Here is a 16,339-nt window from a genome sequence, read left to right as displayed (position 1 = left end):
TGCTTCTGAACTTCAGCCCACAGATTCTGCATGTCAAGGCAATAAAAGCTCAATAAGTCACATTGCCAACAGGTGTTGCACATCAGTTTGAGCAACAAGAAATTAAACATCTATTATCCTATGGATAAAAGATAGGCATAATCTTCAAATTTAGAACTACAATTTAAAAAAATAAAAGTAATAAAACTAAAGTCATTTATTTCCCAATGCCATAGGGAGCCACAGCAGATGGTGAAAGAGCCACATATGGCTCCAGCCGGGCTAGACAAGGAAAGATAAACACTGCCATTCAAAATGGTGTACTGTATCTAAGAAATAAAAAAATTGGAAAAAACAACTACGCCATTTACTGTAAGTCACTAAAAATATGATTTTCAACATGAACACATCCAGCCAGTAATGGAGAGGAAAATGAGGAAGGATACAATGATCCACAGAAAAAGTTCAGCGTTCAGTGAGAGGGTGAGGTGTGGAGAGACACGGATTGATAAAGAGGACACCATAAGGAAAAGGCTGAGTTGATAACATGCACATTTATATAAAAAACGTTAATTTCTCTAATTTGTAGCTTAAAAAGTATGAGAGAAAATTAAAGAATAAAGTGAGAAAACATCAAAGCACCGAGGAGAACAAGTAAGTTCAGTTTTAAGGTTGATAGTTATTTAATATGGGGGCGTTAGCAGGAAGGGCACCACTGAAAATGAAGAACTGCACCTGGAAAAGATGATGCATGATACAGCACTAAGATACCAAGACTGGACACAAACACCAAGGGTCTACATCAAAGATATTAGAAGAATGGTACAAGGCAAACTGCTGGAGGAAAGGGGAATGCAAGGCAGCTGGAAGGAGATGATACCAATTCTGTTAAGGAGGCCTGGGAAGAAAAAAAATCTCAGCAGGCTTGAAACTAAAGATGAACTACCTCATCATCACATATTTGTCTTTGTAGATTAATTGAACAAGCCATAAATGACAGAATTATGTGTTCAAGTATCGTGGCTGCATACCATTAGTGCGTTATGGTATGGTATGGTATTCAGAAGGAAGAGAGCAGTATTGACCCAGTGATGTCTAGACAAGCTCAAGTAAACAAAAAGTCAGTGGTTGCAGTGTTCTCTGTGCATGGAAAGAGCAGCTAAAAATCTAACACCGTTCAATGTTATGTTTAACTGGGTAAAGAATTTCAAAGAAAGGAATAATTAATTCAGAAAACCGGGCTCAGAATTTTCAGAGCAGCATGCAATTTGAAAAACTGAGCTTTCAGGGGACTGTAGCAGGTACAACTTAATTCAAATGAATTAGGCATTAACAAATATTCCAAGGATCACTGTCAGTCTGTGACATGCAGAAAGTAATTTAGCTAAAATTATACTAAAGTAATAATGACAATTAAAGGGTGCATGAAAAAGCTCATACACAGCTTAACTTAAAGATTTATGGGGTGTAAAGAAGTGCTGGTACAACACTGGGGTTTTAGGATATTATACATACTAATAGGACTGAAGACATCCTTGGTGCATTTTAAAGCTGGAAACTGTCGGTACAAAGAACCCATCCATCACAGGGTGTATAGTTGTAGTCCCTAAGTATCAAATGATGCTGTGAAAAAGAGCATGGCATTGTCTGACTATCGGTCGTGCCGAAGACGCTGCAGGGGATTGTGAAGGCACAGTGTGGCATCAGATCTGAGCAGTCCTGAGCAGGGTAAGAATTATTAGAGAAATAAAAATTAAGGGTCAGATACCCCCAGATTTGGCATTCTACAAAGCATTAGGCCAGACAGAGGTACTGTACTTTACTGGAAAAATATTTTCTAAAGTCTGTAAATGACAAGAAATCCAACAGACTGTGTTGTCCATACAAGCCACAGTCTGCAGGGCCAGTTAAGACAAAATTGTGTCCCAAAAAACAAACTATACAAAGTGTGTGCTGAAACCTGACAAAATTGACTTTGGGAAGACCGCTCCTCCACTATCAGACAGGACTCTAAGTCTATCTTCCTAATCACCTGCAGAGCAGCAGGAAAGACCTTTGCACCCTCCATCCACCATCCATCCATATTCCCTCGCTTATCCAGACTCAGGTCATGGGGGCAACAACCGGAGCAGTGAGGTCCAGACCTCCCTCTCCCCCACCACATGGAACAGCTCCTCTGGATGGCATTCTCAGGCCAGCCTGGAGACAAAGTCTCTCCAGCGTGTCCTGTGTCTCCCCTTTGGTTGCCCCCATGGTCGCCTCCCAGATGGACATGCCCGGAATACATTCCCCAGGAGGCGTCCAAGAGGCATCCTGACCAGATACCTGAGCCACCTCAACTGACTCCTCTCTATGCAGAGGAGCAGCGGCTCTACTCCGAGCTCCTACCAGATGACCAAACTTCTCACCCCATCTCTAAGGGAGAGTCTGGCCACCCTGCGAAGGAAACTCATTTTGTTCACTTGTATCCGCAATCTCGTTTTTTAGGACAATAAAGATGATAGCAAAGATCCAGCCAGAAACCAGACCAGCAGAGGATTGTTAGCTATAGCATCGAGGAATAACCAAAAGAGGCTAATTAAATTTAACTAGGCAATACATAAACAACTGATATTGGACAAGACAAACAGGAGCTCTCGGCATACAATGAAACAAAACACATATTGCTTATACATCACAGCCCTGTTCATAGCGTCTCTCATCAGCAAAGCTAGTAGCAGAAAACAGCCAAAATCCCAAGAATTTATTTATGTGGAGTACAAAATTTTGTCCCAGGCTGTTCAAGATATGGGTTCCAACCCACGTCTCCGTCTACTATCCCCTTGACATTTTCCACTTGCTAAATTATAACATCAGCTATGAATAATGTCACTCCCTCATTCTATCAGAAACCAAACATATTATGATCAAATTCAGGCAAACGCTTTCTTTTTCTTTAACACACCAAACTCAGGCGAAGATAATTAAATGACTTGTCAAAAGTAAAATAAAGAGATTGTCAGGACAATATCCAAATGTGACTCAAAATCACTTCGAAAAGACTATTCCTCTCAGATGATTTTGGTTATCTGACCCTACTGAGGGGAGTCACTTTACTGCAACAGGTCATTGATCAACCCCTCTGACAATGAACGTATACTGGATTTTGTGGCATATGGATGATGAACATTAACAAAAAAGAATGTTTGGACAGTTTGGTGGGGTCATGAAACATATGCTATTGTATGAACATGCACTGTCATTTGAAATAAATACTGTCAATTTATAGTCAACTGTAATTCAACCCAATAACATTCAAAATAAAATGTTGCCAAGACTTACACTTTTATCATTGAATTGAGTGCCTTAAATTAAGGTGTTTAATCTTCTTTTCCTATTTCATTTTCGTCTTTGAACTAGGAATCTTGATTGGTATAACCTTATGATTGTCTGTCTCCGATTTACTCACAAAACCTTAAAAAAAAAACCAGCTACAACTTAACATAACACGCCATTGCAACTTACACCAGCACCCAACCTTTGCAGTTAAATAGCAAAAACTCCCCGCAAACAGTCCTTTTTAACTGTAGAAGCTGCTCAGATGAGAGGTGAAATATATTAAAGTTAAATACATTCATGTCTAGTTAACATGAAAATATTGAAACAAGAAATAACCATGAACTGGATGGCTGAGAACCTCTGTAGACACATTGTGTAAATAGACCTTTTGGATCATATTCAGGGCTACAGGCAACAACTCCTTGAATCTGTTCTTTGACAAAAAGAAGCCAATTTTTTATCATTTGTGGAGCTGACCTACATCACTCAATATATGTATAACTAAATCCAGATAAAGACACGAGAGTTTAGTCAGCTTTAGAAGATGGCTGCTTTATAGGGACAAGAGTGACAGTTATGATACAAACTGAACACTACACATTGGGTTTCACCTATTTCTTTGTTTTGCTCTGCCCTTAGTATTTGTTTGGGCGAGTATTTATGTCATCCACACTCATCCTCACAAATATAAATATAGGTAATCTTATGCCATGTGGATCATAACTCATTCAAAACAGCTGGTACAACTTGTGAGGATATCAAGTACATTTAATTAATTTATCATCAAGATTATAATCCAAGGATAGGCATTGTCCTACTCTAACAGCAGTCCATTTGCAGGTACTGATTCACTGTGACAATGATTCTCTGGGACAATGGAAAATATGTAATTGGATGTTATAATGTTTTTGTAAAATGGATATTTCTTTGATGTTATTTTTTTCCATCAAGATAAACAACAATAATATTCATCATAACATATCCTCATATTAAGAGATAGATATTGTTATACCTTTCTAATAGCAAGAACACAATTTCAACAGTTCTGAATTTGGTGTGCCTAAATATATGTAGAACATATACACCATGGAATATACGTCCTTTTACTCAAAGTCTACACACCTGCTCTGCTGTCATAAAAATCAACCTTTACTCATATTCTTATCTCCCTGGAATCTGCAAATTTTGAATACAATTCTGTTTTAAATATACACTTAGCTTTTCAGATGACTCCCTCTCTTTCTCTCTGTCTTTTTGTGTTCTGTCTCTCTCTCTTTACATAATACCTAATAAATATAAATCAATAACAATGAAAGCCTGACTGAAAATACGAGCTGCCGCTCTTGTTGAACTGCAACAGCTGGGATTCTGCACTGCACGTCCATCAATACACCTGGAAAATGTTTCCTCCCTTCCATAAAAGATGAATGAAATGATGCTCATGAACAGAATTAATATGGACTTTAGCAGATCACCCACCCTATGCTTCATCAAGTTCTGGGGGAGCCCCTCAACACTGCTCTCCATTTTCATACTAAACAGCACTGTGGTACTGCAGAAACTGCAGGCTTCTTGCATCCATCATCTCCTAGAGCCTTAAGCGGTCATCCAACACAGATGGTGTGGTCAAAAAGGCCTAAAAAATTCTATCTATCTATCAAATTGCGTCATCTGCGCACTACCCCAATGACCTAATGTGGATAACCTTATTACATAAACATACATTGCAACATACACTCAGCACTGCACATTGTGTTTGTATCGTTTATTATGTTCTTGTCCAGTCATTGTTTAACATTGTATTAGTACATGTCTGGAGGTTCTCAGCCATCCAGTTTGTGGTTTATTCATGTCAAAATCATCTTCATGTGGCAACTGGACTTCCATTTCTTCCCTTGAGGATGTTTCACCTTTCATCTGAGAGGCTTCTTCAGTCAAAACTGAAGAAACCTCCTGGATGAGAGGTGAATTGTCCTCAAGGGAAGAAAATCAAGTCCAGTTGCCACAAGAAGAAGATTATGACAAGAATGATTCATGTCACTACAAGAATTAAAAAAGATTCTGATATATGTATCTCAAAGAGTGTTTATGGTTTTACCAGGGATTATTGTCAAGTTCGGCTCTTTGTTGCAGTAATCCGTGGTGCAGCACATCGGATAGATGCCTGTGTCATCTTTGAACGATGGTGCGCAGATGAAGGGCCGGTCTCGTGGGATGAGTTCGTCTTCATTGACACACTGAGGCCTCTCTTGAGTGAGCTGACCGCCTGACTTGCGGATTGCAACAAAACACACACCATCTGTAACGCAGCTGGAGTTGGCACTGCAGCGTTCACAGAAACACTGTAGAGCTGGAGAAACATGAATTGGGAAAAACAGGGTCACAAATTAATCTCGAATCAAAGGAAGAGATGTATATCATATAAGTGAAAAAGTTGACAAAACCAACCCAGCCCACGCAAAGGTTTAAGTGACAACACTTCATGTGTAAAAAAAACATGAAAAACTGAAAAATGTTCCATAGAACAAAAACATAAAGCGACTGAGCATACTCCTCATCAATCCCTTTTTGGAGGCATCATAAGCTTATTTTCTTGACATTATGTGGCAGTTTTCATGTAGCATGATTGATGGGAGTATTATTCTTCCAAGATGACTTGGCACCATTTGGTCACGTGGCACTAATCAGAAAAGTCACTGTCACCTGGTGATACCATGTGTGGCTGTCATTAATACATTTTTTTACAAAGTGTAGAGTGCACAGCTTATGTCAAAAAGGATCCAATGACTCCACAGGTGGTTAAAGCGGATTTTGCATCTTATCTTCAGACTGGGTTGTGGTTGTGTACAGCAAATTGGATTTACTGCATTTGAAATTAAACTTTGGTTTCTGTGTTGATTGCAATTTTTTCCTACTGTTATAAAGATAATGTCAATCAAATGTAACTCAGTTACAATTGGTGGACCTTAAGGATGTCTTGAAAACTAGTGCCAGTAGTAATGCGAATAAGAGACAGGCAATCAACTATTCTGCGACTTAAAAAGGAAGGATCACGAAGGACTAAGATCATGTGTATGAATTAGAAAACTGGAGATGAAACATATCAAGATGTTAAGGCACACTTTATACAACCAAATTGTTTTGCATTCCCTACAACACCATAAGCAGAATTAGCAGAATCAAAAGTAGAAGTGCTGCAGTTTAAGTACACCACTGGCGAATGTTTGTGTTTCATCAAAGGATAGACACGCCAGGTTTAAATAGCATAGTACCCACTAAAATTATGAAGCCAGAAGTGACGCCAAAGTGAAGAAGAAAAAGACAAAAAAGATAGGAATAACATGAAAGTCCTCAAATTGATACATAGTTTATATTGAAAACATTTTTAAGTTTAAAATTCAAAACTCTCGCTTTATTCATTCATATAATAGCATATTATGAGCCATTTTCAGCCATAATGTGTATGGAAGTTCCAATTTGTAATTCCAAATTAACAAGGCATTTGAACAAAATCATATTTTTGAATGCCATATTTGCAAAAAAAACTAGTGTCTGCATGGCCATCTTTTACTAAATACTATAATATGTATTACAGGTTTTGGGTGGTCTTAGTTCAAAAATATATCAACTTTTCCAGAAGAAGAGAATGTTGAACAACCTAATCAAATTGGCAAATTTAGAGGCTTACAGGTTTCTAATTTAAAAAAAAAAATCATGATTAAAATGTAATGGGGGCACTAAAGAGCATGCAATAAATTAACAGCCCTGATTATGTCGATATTAAGTCATTTGTTATTTATGTCAACATCAATTAGGGTCATTATTATTTTCAAGTCTTATTTTCTTTTTCTCTTCACCATATCAAGTGTGACTATGTGTGCCCACATGTGATCCAAACATCTACAGATACTGTCGGAATGTACTACATAATAAGTACAAAGATCCAGTACATATGGCGCCTGGGCTTCATCTGTGCATCATTCAGTATGGGGCAAACAAGGTTGAGCGCAGCTCACCGCATCATGTATGGTTGACCAGACAAAAGCAACTAACATGTCCTTTAAGACAAGCTTTGAATAAATTTAACTGAGTAGCCCCTCAGCATCTCGTGTTCATGACCTGAGAGTGTCTGACAAGGAGACACAGGCAGATTGTCTTCAAGGGACCAAATGTGAACTGATGGTAATAACCGTGCTCTAATATCTTTAAATTGGGATTCAACGAACATAAAAGCCACTCTGTCAAGCCATTGTCAGAAAGAAAGACACTACATGTGTGAGAATGCTATTTCTTGCTATTTGGAATGTTTGAAGGGGAATTCAAGTCTTCAGCAGACAGGATCCGTCTAAATAAAAGCCAGCTGAAACTGGGCAGCTCTGACTCAACCTCATAAGTCATATGTGTCTCAGTCAGATCCAACTTGCAAACAGGAAGAAATGTCTAGACAAACTCTCAACAGCAAAATAGTGTTTTTTTCAGGTGAGTAAAGATAACCTGACTAAGACAGATAGCTGAGATCAAGAGCACTTACTGTGATTCCAGAGTGAAAAACAATTTTCATTTTTGAAGTCTCAATCACTCAAATTGACTTCTCATCCAGCCTTAACTCAATAATGCATGGTAATTTTGCATTCATGTGTTGATTTGGTTATGGTTATGGTGGGACACGCTTTGATAACGGTATACTGTATTGTAACTTTATCTTTACCAAAAATAAAACATAGTGATTAAACTCTCCTGATAGAAAAATGTAAAGCTGCCAAGTTGTACATCTTTCTAACCAGTGTTTCAAAAAATTTCAGTTGGGAGTACAAGTGAAACAAGTGGTCTAATGTGCCTTATTAGTACACATTTAATAAGAGTTAACAGCTATTCTTCTTCTCCTTTCGGCTTTTCCCGTCAGGAGTCGCCACAGCGAACCAACCTTCTCCATCCAACCCTATTCTCTGTTTCCTCCTCTCTCACACCAACTACCTTCATATCCTCTCTCACTACATCCATATATCTTGTTTTCCTCAGGACCTCCTGCCTGGCAACTCTAATTCCAGCATCCATTCAAATGTATTCATTATCTCTCCTCTGTACATGACTGAACCATCTCAGTCTGGATTCTCTGACCTTCTCTCCAAAATATATTCGAAGTCCCTACTCTCAGTCCCAGACTCTAGCCTTTCCTCTTTTCTCTTTGCTTCCAAACACGCCGTCCTCCTCTCCTTTGACTTACAGTAGACCAGTTTCCATTAGTACCTTTTAGGTCATAGGTACCAATGGCAGCCATTGTTAAACTGGCCCTCGACCGATCCGGTATGATCTGGTTATTAGGTTTAATTCGCATGTTTGGTTTTGGCAAAAGTTTTACACCAGATGCCCTTCCTGACCCAACCGTCTGCATTTATCTGGACTTGGCACAGGCCAGTGTCTCTCTGAGCTGGCCCCAAGTTGTCATCTGTACAATAGCAATATAGACCTGCCGCAGGGTGCTCCCACACAGAGGGATAATAATATATGGACAGGTTTGGCTCTTCCTGCTGAAAGATATGTGGCCTGTAACTGTTATTCATATCCAAGCTACCTTATTTTTCAGATATACACAATAACCTTTCAGTGTCAAGTTGATTCCAAGGAAATCAGCCCTTACCCTCCTCACAATACAGTACTCACAAGTAAAACGATTTGATAGACTTATTTTGATAAAACTATCATCCATCTATTCAAGTGTAAAATGTCAGTTTTATGCTGATGTTTGACTGTTACCATCTTCCTTCATCAAGCCGACATATTTTGTTTATAATTAGCAAGTTCAAAATAATTAATTGATTCATGAAATGTAATAATCTCCAGGCCAGGTGTGATCTGTTTTTACATCTTGAAATTTGGGGGAGCCGCTGTGTTTTCCTTTCAGTAACTGCACTAATATTTAGTTATGTATCATATCATAGTTGTAAATTGATAAGCACTGGTATACAGAATAAGTATACTGAGATTTAGAAAGAATTGAAATCATGATCATAATCAAAATCATGATTATGCCATGAAGACAGGACACCAGCTATTTTCTTAATAAAATGAATTGATTTGTAGCAAATTGGATGTTTGCTTGCAGACTGCCAGTGATTTTCATGTCAAATTTGTCAGCTTGACCAATAAATGTTAACAAATTGGACCGGCAACAAAAGTGAACCCTAGAATTTAATACCACTTAAGTGTTTTGATTCTCAAATGTTTTATACAACATCTCCCAAATATAAAACATTTTTTGAAATTTGCTCCTCTTTTGAAACTCTATTCGCCCACCTTGTAGATGTTAATCTGGTGCTGCTTGTAACTGTCCAAACTCTATCCTCCCACTCCCTGTGTGTACCTAATTATTCAGCAGACAAGTCGTCATATTCCTGACTTGAAAAGACTTTTATATGGAGTGCTACCTCTATGAATCTCGGCATGACCATAAGTGGGTCTCTGACCTTTTAACACGCAGTAAGGCCACGACCTTAATCTCTTCAGCACACATTACCTATAACATTGGTTAATGGAGTTTCAGTTAATGAGTCAGTTGGAATAAAATTTATAAAATTTCAGTCAGTATGAAATAGCTTTAATTACATGTTTGGAACACACACACGCACACGCACACGCACACGCACACACACACACACACACACACACACACACACACACACACACACAGTGATATGATAGAGGAAATGTGAAACGGCAGACAGACAAGGCCAGACTCTTACTATGTGGTCAGACAGACTGTGGTTGTCTGATGTAAAAAGATGCTTAAAATTACATCAGGCAGACAGCCTCACTAAACATGTACAGCCTGGACCAATGAGCTGCTTAACTGCGCCCAATGCCTCTGCTGTAGTCTATTTCAATAAGAAAAGTCAGCCAAGCAAAGAGTCTTAGGCCAGAAGGTATACCATTACCAAATCTCAAATAAAATGGCTATCAACAACGTGTCATGGCACTGCTATGCTCAACTGGCATATAATGTAATGGCTATCCATTACAAGTTGGATTTATTTAATTAAGGATATAAGTTTCCCTTTTGTCCACTAAGAACAACAAAATGATTGACTGATTTTGATTTGAAGCCATATTGCCAGCACTTGTAGACCTTATTTTTAGGAAACCTGCACGCCATAAGCCTTTGAACTCAGCCTTTGGTGAAAGGTTCATCAGACCACAACTTTGAGTAGCATCAAACAATTTGCACACAATATCATCAAAAATATCAAAAATATCAAAAAGTGACTTCTATACAGCGCACCCTGGACACCCTTGCTCAGAACTGCATGCAAGCCACCCTAAGTTCATAATATAATGACTAGTTTAATAAAACTAATAAGGCCACATTTGAAATCAACATTTTTCAGACCTTATGCGCATAGTTCAATTATAAAGATGAAATTAAACTTTTATCAAATGTCTTAAAATATTTTTGATCCTTAATATCGTGTACCATGTAATTATTTTTATCATATTTTATAAACTTTTCTCATATTTTGGGGTGGAATATAAAATTAATTAGAAAAAAAAACTTTGACTGCACAGTTATAAAACTTTTCTATTCAAGTTGTCAGATTATTGCAATTATCTTGTGGGACATATGTTGAAAATATTATGGGAATATCCTGTACAAAGATTTTGTAGAAGAACGAATCATATCAATAATATGGTGATATGATTAAAAGTTGTCAATTCTAAAGTGATTGTGAATTTTTTCAATTAATTATTATTTCCCAAAAGTTTGTAATACATTTCTCAGTATTTTCATGTTAATTTATTAGCAGACCCCGCTCTCCACACAATAAATACACAACAAGCTTGTGAAAAAAAAATACAGAATTAAAATTGTTACATAAAGAGTAAATCCATATGTGCATCAGTTAAAAATGGGTCAAATTGAAATTCTTCCTCTTCCCTTTTCGGCTTTTCCCTTCAGGGGTCGCACACAGTGAATCAACCTTTTCCATCTAACTCTATTTTCTGTATCCTCTTCTCTCAAACCAACTACCTTCATTTCCTCTCTCACTACATCCATAAATCTTCTCCTTGGTCTTCCTCAAGACTTACTGCCTGGCAGCTCCAATTCCAGCATCCGTCTAGCAATATATTCACTATCCCTCTTCTGTACATGACCGAACCATCTGAGTCTGGCTTCTCTGACCTTCTCTCCAAAACATCTAACATGAGCCATCGCTCTGATAGACTCATTCCTGATCCTATCCATCCTGGTCACTCCTCAGCATCTGCAACCTCTACCTCTGCCTCCTGTCTTTTTGTCCTTAGAACTGTTTTGAGGCCATACAGCATCGCTGGTGTCACCACTGTCTTCTACACCTTTCCTTTTCTTCTGGCTGAAAGTCTGCTATCGGATAGTTCCCCTGACACTTTTCTCCACCCATTCCAACCTGCTTTGACCTGTCTCTTCACCTCTTTTCCACACTCTCTGTTGCTCTGGACTGTTGACCCCAAGTACCTGACGTCCTCAAACTTCTTGATCTCCACTCCCTGTAACCTCACCATTCCACCAGAGTTCCTCTCATTCACACACACATACTCTGTCTTGCTGCGGCTAACCTCTGCCACTCCAGACTTCCTCATACAATACTAGAGCTCCTCCCTTGGCACCCTGTCATGTGCTTTTCCTACCACTTTTACCACTTCTCTTCGCATTCTCAAAGCAAATACTGCATCTGTAGTACTCTTTCTAGGCATGAAGCCATACAGCTGTTCACAAATACTGACTTCTACTCTCAGTCGAGTTTCCACTACTCTTTCCCATAACTTCATTGTATGGCTCATCAACTTTATCCCTCTGTACTTGCTGCATTTCTGCACATCCCCTTTTATTCTTAAAAATGGGCACAATCACACTTCGTCTCCATTTTTTAGGTAACTTCTCACTCTCTAAGATTCTGTGGAATACACTAGTCAGAAACTTTACCACTCTAGCATCTGTCAATACATTTCTCTCTTTGTCCTTAATCACCCGGACCTGTTGTACATCCTTTCTATCTTTATCTCTGTTTCGCCAACCTGTATAGATCATTCTCACCCTTCTTACTATCCAACCGAGCATACAAGTCATCGTACGCCCTTTGTTTTGCCTTTGCTACCTCTATCTTTACCTTTTGCCGCATCTCCCTGAACTCCTGTCTGTTCTTCTCTTCAGTCCTCTCAGTATACCACTTCTTCTTCGCTAACCCCTTTCTCTGTATATACTCCTGCATTTCCTCATTCCACCACCAAGTCTCCTTATCTACTTTCCTTCCAAATGACACACCAAGTACTCTTCTACCTGTCTCCCTGATAACACTAGCTGTAGTTGTCCAATCATCTGGAAGCTCACCCTGACCACCCAGACCCTTTCTCAACTCCTCCCTTTTCAGCTTCCACCACTTTGTCCTGTGCTCTGCCTTTGTCCTCTTCATCTTCCTTGTCACCAGAGTCATCCTACAAACCACCATTCTATGGTGTCTGGCAACACTCTCACCTACAACTACTTTGCGGTTACTGATCTCTTTCAGGTTGCCTCATCTATGCAAGATGTAGTCTACCTGCGTGCTCCTACCTCCGCTCTTATAAGTTACCCTATGTACCCTATGTTTTTTTTTTGTTTTTTTTTTTTCTGGAAAAAGGTGTTCACTACAGCCATTCCCGTCCTTTATGCAAAATCTACCACCATCTGTCCCTCTGCATTCCTATCCTGGATACCAAATCGGCCCATCACTTCCTCATCCCCTCTATTGCCTTCACCAACATGTCCATTGAAGTCTGCACCAATTGCCACTCTCTCATTTCTGGGGATATTCTGCATCACCTCATCCAACTCATTCCAGAACTTCTCCTTTTCTTCAGATTCACATCCCACCTGTGGGGCATAGCCACTAACAACATTGAGCATCACACCTTCAATTTCCAATTTCAGACTCATAAGTCTATCTGACATTCTTTTCCCCTCCAGTATATTCCTGACAAACTCCTCCTTTAAGACAACTCCTACTCTATTTCTCTTCCTGTCAGTACCATGATAGTACAACTTAAAGTCTGCTCCTAAGCTTCTAGCTTTACTGCCTTTCCATCTGGTCTCCCGGACACACAGTATATCCACCTTCCTTCTCTGCATCATGTTGACCAACTCTATACCTTTTCCTGTCCTAGTCCCAATATTCAAAATCCCTACTCTCAGTCCCAGACTCTTGCCTTTCCTCTTCTCTAGCTGCTTCCGAACACGGTTCCCTCCTCTCCTTCTTTGACCTACAGTAGCCCAGTTTCCATTGGTTCCCTGGAGGTCATCGGTATCAATGGCAGTCGTTGTTAACCCAGGCCTGGACCAATCTGGTTTGATCTGGTTATTATTTTTGATTCGCATGTTTGGTTTTAGCAAGTTTTACGCCAATGCCCTTCCTGACACAACCATCTGCATTTATACGGCTTGGGACCAGCTCACGGAGACACTGACCCGTCCCCCCCCCCCCGAGGCTGGCTCAAGGAGACACCGGCCTGTGCTGCCCTGAGGCTGCATTGCCGCCCCTAAGGCTGCATCAAATTGAAATTATTCCTTTCAAATTGTATATTGCTGATGAGGATAAAGAAGGGTTTAAGGTTTTCAGGAAACATTTTGGTGTCTTGAGTGTCTGTGGGTTATTTGCTCATACCCGTCTTTGTCAGACATTCCATCATTCCCTTGCAATTTCAAGCCCTGTGTTAAGAGCGGACAGAGACCATCCCATGCGGGGTCCAAATTTCTCAATCTGTAGAGGATCAGGAACTTATTAAGTCAAGTCTCTACCGAGGCTAGAGCTGAGCAAGTGGGCAAGCATTTTTTTGTATAACTGTGAAAGTGAGAAAAGCATAAATCCCCAAACCTTCAGCTCTCTCAGGAAGAAGAGACAAAGACCAGCTGTTGCACTTCCAATAAAGTATATTTATCTGTGTGAGTTTCTACCTTAACAGGCATTCTTTTAGAATTATCTGTTGAAAAAAAAGAAAGGAAAATCAAACTGTTTCTTTTCATATTTGTACACACCACAAATAATTTATGGGGCGGTGTAGCTTAGGGGGTTAAAGTAGTTGCATGTGACATCAAACATTTCTGGTTTTGATTTCCCCTTTTCCTCCAAACCTGTTGTTGAGCAGGATACTGAGCCCCCTACTGCTCCCCTAGCACTCCTCAGTAGCTGGCTTCAGCTCATGGTTAATCCATGATGGATTAAATGCAGTGGTCGAATTTTGCTGATGTTGTGCTGTGTCCATAACTGAATGTGACAATAAAGGTCTTTCTTTCTTCAATCTCAACATTACGAAAGGCTCGGGCAAGAGTTGACAACCCGCGGCTCCCTTTGGCTTTTGAAAATAATCGAGTATTTAATTAAAATCTATATTATTCTAGTTTGTGCATTTTTAAAATGTGATTTTACATTTGAGGGTTATGGCAATCTTGTAACATCTAAATAAAACCTGTAAAATATTTTTGTTGCTCTTAATAAGCAACTGCACGCGCCAGTAAAAGGATGACATCACACAGAGAGGACGGCAATTTTGGGCGTGCTGCCGGTGGATAATTTAAGTTGTCCCCCCCCCCCATAAATACGAGAAAGACTCAAAATAGACATTGAGTAATTTTCTTGAGTAACCTGCAACCTAACCCCTTTTGTTGGTAGTCAAAGAAGTGGCGCAGGGGGTAGAGTGATTGCCTTTGGAACCAAACATTCCTGGTTTGCTTCTCGGCTCCTCCTAGTGTGTCGAAGTGTTGTTAAGCAAGACACTGAACCCCGAACTCAGGGGTGGGCAAGCTTTTTGGCTCAAGGGCCGCATTGACTTTTAAAAGTTGGCAGATGGGCCGGGTCAGCACAAGATATGATACATATTAAAAAAAAAAAAAACGCTTTTGTTAACAGTCGTCTGACATTTGCTTAAAAAATAAAACCAGCTTGGTTTGAAGGCTCTGACATTTGCTTGCATTTCACGCACAAACCGTTTTTTCCATTGTAGCTTCACATCCAGGTCATTCATGTGTGTCAGTATGTCTAGAGTAAAGGCTAAATCACAAAGCCAACCTCATTCAGCTCAGGAAAATTCTTAAGTGTTCTAAAGTAGCTCCATAAATGAAATAATCTCCTGTTTGAGCTCCCACATTCATTGATCCAATCATTCACATCAAGTATAAATTCTGTAGCAATTTTTGGCGGGCTGGATGAAAAAGACCAACGGGCCTGATGTGGCCCATGGGCCGTAGTTTGCCCTACCCTACCATAACTGCTCCCCTGGTGGACGGCAGCCTTCTGCTCATGCTTCATCCATGATGAGTGATTGCAGAGAACAAATTTCCCCATGGGGGATTAATGAAGGACAAATTATTAAAAATGTTTTGTTACATGCAGAAATGTAATTTCTCTCACTTTTTCTCTGCAGCTGTTCATTTATTAAAAAAAAAATGCAACACATTTTGTTTATACATAGCATAAAGGAAAAAAAAAATTACATTATGTGCCATGTTGATTCATTTAAAATTCAAAAGGGCTGTGTGGCTCCCGGTGTTTTCTTTATGGTGGGTCCAAACCGGTCCAAATGGCTCTTTGAGTGGCAATGGTTACCAATCCCTGGGCTAGGGTCACAATAAGCAACTGAAAATTATATTTCTCATCAGATTCCAGCTGATCTAATAAATCATATATTGAAATCAAATATTGTTTTGAATCATCTACCTGTAAAACCTTTTGGCTGATAAAGTCTGATTGTGTTTTAAATGTATTGTATTTGTCTTCATGTCTTCAGGCAGAGCAGCAAAAAGAGCCCACTCAGCATACAAATTAATAAAAAACATAAATCCACCTAAATGTGTTTGTGTGTATGGCATTTCATGTGGACTTGTTCAGTTGCCTGCCAGAAAGAATGTCTTTGTCTTCATCACATGCATCTGCACTTATGAATGAATACATTTATTTTGACACAGGGATGAATATGTAGCTGAAGGGTTTAAATCTTTGTTCCACATTTATTCAGATGAGGCAAACCGTGTGTTGTAACA

General features: G+C 39.3%; 1 protein-coding gene across 1 annotated transcript in view; it reads right to left on the bottom strand.

Moving 5' to 3' along the window:
- tgfbr1b (transforming growth factor, beta receptor 1 b) overlaps positions 1-16,339 on the bottom strand; it is a 60,777-nt gene that overhangs the window by 23,053 nt on the left and 21,385 nt on the right. The window contains exon 2 of the mRNA XM_086160110.1: positions 5,396-5,647. Within this exon, the coding sequence (XP_086016236.1) occupies positions 5,396-5,647 (252 nt within the window). The remainder of the gene's footprint in view (positions 1-5,395; positions 5,648-16,339) is intronic.

The sequence above is a fragment of the Fistularia commersonii genome, chromosome 15 (genome assembly GCF_037954325.1).
Source record: "Fistularia commersonii isolate RoL2024-O1a breed Wild chromosome 15, RoL_Fcom_v1.0, whole genome shotgun sequence".
Classification (NCBI taxonomy): Eukaryota; Metazoa; Chordata; class Actinopteri; order Syngnathiformes; family Fistulariidae; genus Fistularia; species Fistularia commersonii.
This window is presented reverse-complemented; position numbering and strand designations above follow the sequence as displayed.